The 8601-nt window shown below is 41.0% G+C and overlaps 1 protein-coding gene across 7 annotated transcripts in view; it reads left to right on the top strand.

Moving 5' to 3' along the window:
* The window catches only part of cacna1da (calcium channel, voltage-dependent, L type, alpha 1D subunit, a), a 49567-nt gene that overhangs the window by 20475 nt on the left and 20491 nt on the right, over positions 1-8601 (top strand). For 6 of the 7 annotated variants that reach the window (XM_010771933.1, XM_010771934.1, XM_010771938.1 and 3 more), the window contains exons 9-19: positions 2284-2358; positions 3975-4062; positions 4317-4343; positions 4834-4994; positions 5386-5611; positions 5747-5954; positions 6839-6959; positions 7079-7163; positions 7267-7297; positions 7385-7542; positions 7641-7770. In XM_010771933.1, coding sequence (XP_010770235.1) covers positions 2284-2358; positions 3975-4062; positions 4317-4343; positions 4834-4994; positions 5386-5611; positions 5747-5954; positions 6839-6959; positions 7079-7163; positions 7267-7297; positions 7385-7542; positions 7641-7770 — 1310 coding nt within the window. Of the gene's footprint in view, positions 1-1676; positions 2359-3974; positions 4063-4316; positions 4344-4833; positions 4995-5385; positions 5612-5746; positions 5955-6838; positions 6960-7078; positions 7164-7266; positions 7298-7384; positions 7543-7640; positions 7771-8601 lie in introns of those variants that run through there. The other variant, XM_010771939.1, reaches the window with a different exon arrangement.

The raw sequence follows: 8601 nt of genomic DNA on the forward strand, positions 1-8601 counted from the left end.
CTAGGGCAGTGGTTCCCAACCTGGGGGGCGCCAGGCTTCAGATCCTAGGGGGGGCGCCAGGCCTCAGATGATTTGAGGCCAAATATCATATTTAGATTTTTTTTTTTTTTTTTTTTACATATACCGTAATTGTAACGCAATACATGATTGTCACTAAATGCCTTGTCTCTACATTACATTAAAATATATACTAATAATTGATTAATTCATTTGAATAACAATTCAAGTGAGTATTAAAGGCGTAAAAAGACAGAAATGTATAATTCTTTCTATAGAAATGTTTCTTCTGCCCGTAAATTGTCCAAACCAGGCTTTTCTGGATAAGCGCATTTTTAAAACATAGTCATTGTCCATGCCGGTTTCAGTTGGATTTTTTGTCACAGTTGCTCCGATCAGATCGCTCTCCTCCATTTTGTAGATTATTTACGACTTTTGAATCCACATAAACACATCGGCAAAATCCGGCTTACTTTGAGCATGTGTTTTAAACAGTTTAATCCCTTCGTGAATTGTTTCCACTTGCGCCGTCCTTTAATTTCTTCATACAGCGGGCATCGAAATGAATTAATCCTGAGTCCAATAACCATCAAAGTCACTCCAATAGTGCTCCTTAATTACGCTTTCATCCTCCTTTAACAAGATACTTCACATTCATCCAGTTTGTGACAGTAGTTGTAGCATTTTTGAGACTTTGAAACTTTAATTACCGCTTTTGTGTGTGTGTGTGTGGGGGGGGGGCGATACTTCCAACAGGAGTCATTTGGGGGGGCTCTTGGGAAAAAAGGTTGGGAACCACTGATATATAAGTATATAGAGTATTTATATATAATAATGAAATGCATCAGTTTGTACCCTAGAAATCTTTAATGTGTCATAGTTGGAGTTTTATTTTTTTAAAGTTGATTAGGTTGAGATAATGTTTCGATTTTTTAAGAGAAATATGTATCCCTTTATACTGTTTAAAACCAAACCAATGGTTGCATGCCTGTGTCTATTTAGTGTTAGAAAACTCTATTCTTCTTATTGCTTTAGATAACTGGTCCATCATGTTTAGACATATCTAGCACAGAAACAGCAGATATTAGTAAACAAACCTACAATCTAAATCATTTGCTCGTATTTTAGCCCTACAATGTTGCTCCTCTTTTAACAATCATGTAAGAAGAAGTCCAACAGAGAGGACATCATTTCAACGAACGTTCTCCACTGACAGACGAAAGCAAAAACAATCCGTATTGAAAGTCTTACAGATTTGATGTTGGTCTGATTAAGTTTTATCGGAAAGTCATCATGGGAATTGTAGGAAATTACTAAGTGAAGCAGAAATAGGTGAAGCCTGCTGATCGATCAAAGCTGCAGGTAAAAGGTCAGCTAATGTTACACATTTTATAATCTAATGATTTATTTACAATTCATGATGGAATTTCCCATAATGATGAAGAATATTTCAGCTGTACTCAGTGAGACTTTCCTCACTATGATCAAAGAACACATACATGTTCATACCAACATAACATAGATGCAAGAGGTGTTTGAAGCAGAGCGGTACAGACTGTTCTTATCTTCATGCTCGATGGCAGCCACTGATAGAAGTGGAGCACGCTGCGACTACCCTTACAGTTTATCTGAGAAGAGGAAAAAATATGTTACTTGAGCAGTAGAGAAACTCTTAATCCAAATCCTCTTTATATAAGCAGCGCATGATGCAGAACTTCAACATTATGCACCTTTAGTTTGAGTTGTACAATCTTTATTTTTTTACATTCTGTCTTCTCATTACGATCTCCCCCCTCATTTTTTAATGCACTCTGTCCATTTACTGTCGCCTCTCCCACCTGTCTTTTCCTCTAGTCATACTTGACATATAGAGTTAAAGTTTAGGCTCCCTAATCCGCGGAGGTTCTGTGTGACGGGGAGGTAGGTCCACACACCCATCCCGGCTTTTGGTGTCTGACGACGATACATGACGATCCCCGGCTAACACGTTGCCATGCAAATGCTTTACTTAGCACTGTGACATGTTAGCGCAGGGCCTCGTCACCTGCAGGCGCCTTCAGTGACTAACGGCTCTCCGTGTTGTTCTTCTGCCCTCCTCAGTGTCCCCAGCCCCCGTGGCTCCTGCTGCTCTTGTCATTGTCAGATATTGATATTTTGAATACTGTTGTTGTCCTGTGGTGCTTGTCTGCTCTGACCCATTTTGATAGCAGCCCATTCTCGCCCCCCATGTCCCTCTGCTGTGCCGTTGTGTCTGAATGCATGGGCTTGCATGCATTACACATGAAGGGGTGACTCTGGCTGACCTTACTGAGAAGAAGAAAGGAAGGTTTGGGTGGTTCAGCCAGTCGTCCGACACTCATGGTAAATCCTGTGGTTTCCCTCCAGTGTTCTCTTGCTTTTGTGTATGTGTGTGTATGTGAGTGTTTGATGCTCAAATGAATCTGCTACGGGAAAATGTGTCAATTTGACCAGAATCAGATCAGACTGTCTTCAGAATTTATTCTCTATTTATAATAATGTTTGGATAGATTGTTTGCCTTTTTATAAAAAACAAAACTTGCCTTGATTAACCGGACAGACAGAAAAACCATTAACACAAAATATAACTAATAAAAACTTCATATTAGAACATATTAAATAAAAAAACACCATAAACTAAAAGTGCCAGAGGATCACTGTTGCTGCTGCTGCTGCTTCAAAAAACAAACATAATACTTTACAACTCTAATTCAAGTTATTATTATTAATGTTGTTTAGCTGACGCTTTCATCCAAAGCGACTTACAATCTATCATTGAAGAATCATTGATCTGTTGTCTACAAACACTCCACATAATTGGTGAATACAAACCTTTAAAAAACAAATGAATCAGAAGTGTAAGCAACAGTGGCATAAAAGATCCCAGTTGGAGCATCCAGAGTGTGTGTTGGTGTGCGTGTGTGTGTGTGTGTGTGTTGCTGTGCATCACTTTGTGCTTTATTATTCTGTCAAACCTGTTGTGTCCGAGCATCACGGCCTCTTCCAGTTTTTGTTCTCTCCTTTTTTCCTCACTGTTTTTTCCTTTTTGAAAGGTCTTCTGTTTCTAAACCTTTTTTTATGTTTTACTATTAAATTAGTCTCATATGGAATAAAATTGTCGTTTGATAGCAGGCACGCCCTGTTTCCTTTCCATGTCCCATTTCAAAAGCAGGGGCTCAGTATGAATATAGGAAACAGGGCTAAACCCAGATCACTACTCCAGCAGTCAGCACTATTTTCAGAGCTGAGAGCTGTCCGACCGCTCAGGAATCAAAGCCAACACGTCTACATAAGCTAAGCAGCGGCACACACCACGCTCCCTCACACGAGTTAAAGCACTGAGACGTTTCGCACAGTTAATCATCTGTCTGCGCAGAAAGTCTTTCCGCAGCGCTGGCAGTACTTTGAGTGTAGCATTTCAGAGACAGCTTTAAGAGCTCTGTCCTCCTCGGCCGGCTCCCCTCTTCCCTCTGCTCCCTCATTGTCTGCATCAGTCAGCCCTCATAGAGCAGCTGTCCTCTCGCCTGTCCCGTGTCAGCTCCCTTTCAGCACTTGGTAAATGATACTAATGATGACAGTGATGCACAGCCACAGTGCTCAGCTCCTTCCTCTCTATGGGGTCCAAAGTTTTGTAGCTGTAACGTGGTTTAGCAATGAAAAACACAATCATTATGTTGCTTATTTTTTTAAATCAGTATCAAATCAGTGTGACGCACATAGGCTTGGGAGTATGATCCTTTTTTAAAATCTCTGATCATTAGTCAAATGTGTTCCTTCAGTGCCTCTTTTCACTTCCTTTTTGAAGAACTTCCTGTCAGAATAACGTGATGTGAGAAAGGCAGTCTCCGATTTATTTCTTTTCACACTTCTTGCCCCTGGGAGGCACTGAATCTGAAGAATGTGGTGCCACAGTGAAGCGAGTATTATTTTGTAATTATGTGCTTTATTTGCTGCTGCAGCGAGCGTTCCAGCGAGCGAAACAGAATCTGTGAACACAGAGAACCAAAACGGGGAGGATGAAAAGACACCATGCTGCGGACCTCTGTGGTGAGAACAACAAACAACAACACTTTTTTTACTTCAAATTAAGATACAACAGATAGCTGCTTGGAGCGTTGCTACAGTCTAAAAGAAACCTCTGCTTTTCAGGTTACAGGACAAACAGCCACAATAAAAACTTGCATGTATATTGACTTCCTACTCTATAATTCTGTTGACTTTTGCAGTTGGACATCTTCTATGCCTAACACACCTCTGCTACAACCTTCCTTTGTAAACTTTGACGTTCTTCTTTCTTTCAGTCAAAAAATTTCAAAGTCAAAGTTCAGGTCAGTATCTTTGTGAGTCTTTGTCTCTGCATGGTGCATACAGCTTTTGCCATAGGGGTTCATGCCCAGCATTATATTATACAGATTTTTTATTTTGAAGTGCTTGGCTTTCATTTTACTGTATTTTAATGAGTCTTTACTGAGGATGATAAATCAACAGCTTTTAGAAAGTCAGCATGTGCCTTAAGGTGTTTTTAGAGAACAGTCTTACGCAGTATTTTTCACCTCATTTACTGTAACGTGTGACTTGCAAAAAAGTATTGATGCAGTTCCCCCGTGGCTCTTATCCCTCACTCCTTTGCATTCTTCTTATTATTGGATACAGACTGTAGTGATTTTGTTAGGAAACACTAAGGTGATGTATTTATTCTATTGTTTGGACACTGTAATATTTGTGACCAAATCATGTGTACTTCTTAATCAATGAATTAGCAAAGCGTGACACATGTAGTGTTTTTCTTTGCACTAACGTTGCTTTCTCCTCCTGCAGTCGGCGCTGGCGTCGCTGGAACAGGTTCTGCCGCAGGAAGTGCCGGTTGGCCGTCAAATCGGTGCCTTTCTATTGGCTGGTCATCATCCTGGTGTTCCTCAACACACTCACCATATCATCAGAGCATTACAACCAGCCCATGTGGCTGACACAAGTGCAGGGTATGAATTATTATAATTATTGTATTATTATTATTATTATTATTATAATTATCTATTGATTTTACAAATCAATAAAGGTAGGTGGAAACCCAGGGGAAGGAGAACATACATCTTATGGCATTTATAAATATTGTATGTTGTGATGCACATTTTTCCAATTGTCTTATTAGGAATGTATAATACAAATAAAATGTTAGTGAACACTTTATCCATTTCAGTTTTATTAATATAACATTTATTTCAATGCAGTTTTTTGTTTTTTGAACACCATCGACCATTTTGTGCATTCTTTTTTAGCAACATTTCTACTGTCCTTAAGTGTCACCCTAAACCCCTTATATATTGCTCCAATTTATTTGTTTAATGTTATCTCTTTTTCTCTGGGTTTCAGATGTAGCCAACAAGGTGCTGCTAACCCTGTTCACATGTGAAATGTTGACGAAGATGTACAGTCTTGGGCTACAGTGCTACTTTGTGTCCTTGTTCAACCGCTTTGACTGCTTCGTGGTGTGTGGAGGAATCACTGAAACCATCCTGGTGGAGCTGGCAATCATGTCTCCTCTCGGTATCTCTGTGTTCCGCTGCGTCCGCCTGCTGAGAATCTTCAAGGTCACACGGTAAGACTGTTACTGTGTGTGTGTGTGTGTGTGTGTGTGTGTGTGTGTGTGTGTGTGTGTGTGTGTGTGTGTGTGTGTGTGTGTGTGGTGTTGAGTTAATCACCTGTCTCTCTCTTTCTCTTTCCTCTACTTCAGTCACTGGCAGTCTCTAAGTAACTTGGTGGCGTCTCTGCTCAACTCCATGAAGTCCATCGCTTCCCTGCTGCTGCTGCTCTTCCTCTTCATCATCATCTTCTCGCTGCTAGGCATGCAGGTCTTTGGTGGAAAGTTCAACTTTGACGAGACCCAGACCAAGAGGAGTACATTCGACAACTTTCCCCAAGCCCTCCTCACAGTGTTTCAGGTATATACTGTTCAGATTAGGACAACGCAGTAGGAAAAGCAAACAATCAGTATTTGCCCATTGGTGCATCCTATGGAAAATACATATTCCAAATGCAGATAAAAATGAAAAATGCTGTCGTGTGATTCAGATTTAGAAATAATCATAGTAAGAGGTTTTACAGACTGCTGAAGGGAGAAGAGAAACAGAGCCAGAGCAATTAATCAATATGGCTGATGTATAACCCAGTATTGGCTCACTGCAGAGAGTAGTAGTAAAGAAATGCCAGGCAAGGTTTGATGTAATTAAAGAAGAGTCACTATCACATCGTTTGTCATAGTCCATCAAATTGAACTGCCAAACGTACTGCTTAGTATATATTCAGTATTTTGGTTGGTGTTTAAAGATAAATGAATGGACAAATGCAAAACGTGTGCCAAACATTGTCTCTAGATACATCTCAATTCTAATCAACCTTTATCTGTTAGTATTTTTAATTACTAGAACAATGCACTCTCTAAGTATCAATCAAATACATTGAGTATATTTGGCCATGTTAAAGGTCACCTATTATGCAAAATCCACGTTTTCATGTCTGTTATACATAAACATGTGTCCCCTCTGTGTAAAGAGATTCTGAAAGTTTCAGGAAAAAAGATTGGCTCACTTTTTCTCCTGATCCATTTATATAAAAACCTATCTGAAAATCAGCTGATCAGATTTTGGCCACTTTATGATGTCATAACGATTGTTTGGCTTGTGTAACCATTAGCCAATCACCAACCAAGGTAACCCCCTCCCCCACCTTATCACCTGAACCTCCTTTGTGACAATGAACTCTATAAATGTGAGAAAACGGCTGTTGATTATTCTCCCACAAAAATGTATATTCTGATACATTTTAGATCCTGACCGGAGAAGACTGGAACGCTGTGATGTACGATGGCATCATGGCGTACGGAGGCCCTTCCTCTTCTGGGATGATTGTGTGCTTTTACTTCATCATCCTCTTCATCTGCGGAAACTGTATCCTCCGCCATGCGCAAAACCGCTGAAACTGAGAGAACATGAGTTCACCTACATTCATCTTTTTATTAATGGTGTTTTTACACAGAGCGTTGTCCTTTACTGAACACGTTGCTCAGATATCCTGCTGAACGTCTTCTTGGCTATCGCTGTGGACAACTTGGCAGACGCAGAGTCTCTCAACACAGACGAACCCAAGAAAGGGTGACAGCTCATCTCCTACCATGTCATTCTGTGGCAAACATGCCCAGATGTATATACTCAAACTCCTCTCCATCGTTTATAACAATATCTATATTCATTACAGGGACAAAAAGGAGGACGAAAAAGAGGAAAAGGTATTCTTACCTTCTGAATTAAACAATACCCTATCTTTACATTTTGAGGAGTTAAACACACTTTAAAACGCTCTGCTTGTCCGTCAGGAGGAAGAGGAGGAGATTGAGGACACTGCAGCGGAGGAGGAGGAGGATCCAGAAGTTCCATCAGGGCCTCGGCCGGTCATCTCTGAACTGGTAAAGAAGGAGAAGATCACCCCTATCCCAGAGGGAAGTGCCTTCTTCATCTTCAGCACCACCAACCCGTATGAAGCACACAGCGACACACACGGACACATACACACGGTCAGACCTCGGATCACACTGATGTCTCGGGCTGTGCTCTGTTTTCCTTCCTCTTTAGGTTTCGGGTGTTTTGCCACAAACTCATCAACCACCACATATTCACCAACCTCATCCTGGTGTTCATCATGCTCAGCTCTGTCTCTCTTGCTGCTGAGGATCCCATCCGAAACTTCTCAGATCGCAATATTGTAAGTCTACGAACCTTCACAAGAAGTGTATTTACTGGCTCTAGGAAACTGTGTAGCGAAGATAAGGGGCTGAAGTAAAATAATTCATATGACACTTTTCTAGGTTTAATATTAGTTAGCATTTTTTTTAAATGCAGTGGTGTTAGAATTTGTTGACCACACTGGTGGTTTTGCATGATTTAGCCCAATTATAACATACATACAGTACATTACATAACGACTGAACCTTTTATAAAGCATTTCCCACCTGAGGTTATAAAGTGATTTATTTCTTTTGAGGCAGCATCTGGAAAACAGCTTTGTCTTAGGAGGATTTAAGTGTGTTTTAATATATTGTTAGAGAGATGTTATCAGAAAAACATATACCTTAATTTTCGGACTATAAGCCGCGCCTTTTTCCCTATTTTTCGACGCTGCGGCTTGCGCGGAAAAAGGGATAAAAAAGCTGCGACGCCGAAACATATTGCCACGCCGATTAGATACCTGAAAAATGTCGATGCCGGGTTAGTGGAAATTGAGATACCCGGAGACACCGGCCAGTGCGCCTGGGGGTTGAAATTCGCCGCCCAAGTCGTCCTTTTCGACCTCCGGCCTTTCTCACTCTGTCCATCGCCGCGTTCATTTCACCTTGGCTCTCCACATACGGCGTCGTCGCCGTATGGTGAGAGCCAAGGTGAAAATGAAAACGCGCTGTATGGACAGAGTGAGAAAAGGCCGGAGGGTCGAAAAGGACGACCTTGGGCGGCGAATTTCAACCCCCAGGCGCGGCCGGTGTCTCGGGTATCTCAATTTCCACAACGGCAATCGACATTTTTAGGTATCTAATCGGCG

The sequence above is a fragment of the Notothenia coriiceps genome, unplaced genomic scaffold, assembly GCF_000735185.1.
Source record: "Notothenia coriiceps isolate Sejong01 unplaced genomic scaffold, NC01 NC01_scaffold00010727, whole genome shotgun sequence".
Taxonomy (NCBI): Eukaryota; Metazoa; Chordata; class Actinopteri; order Perciformes; family Nototheniidae; genus Notothenia; species Notothenia coriiceps.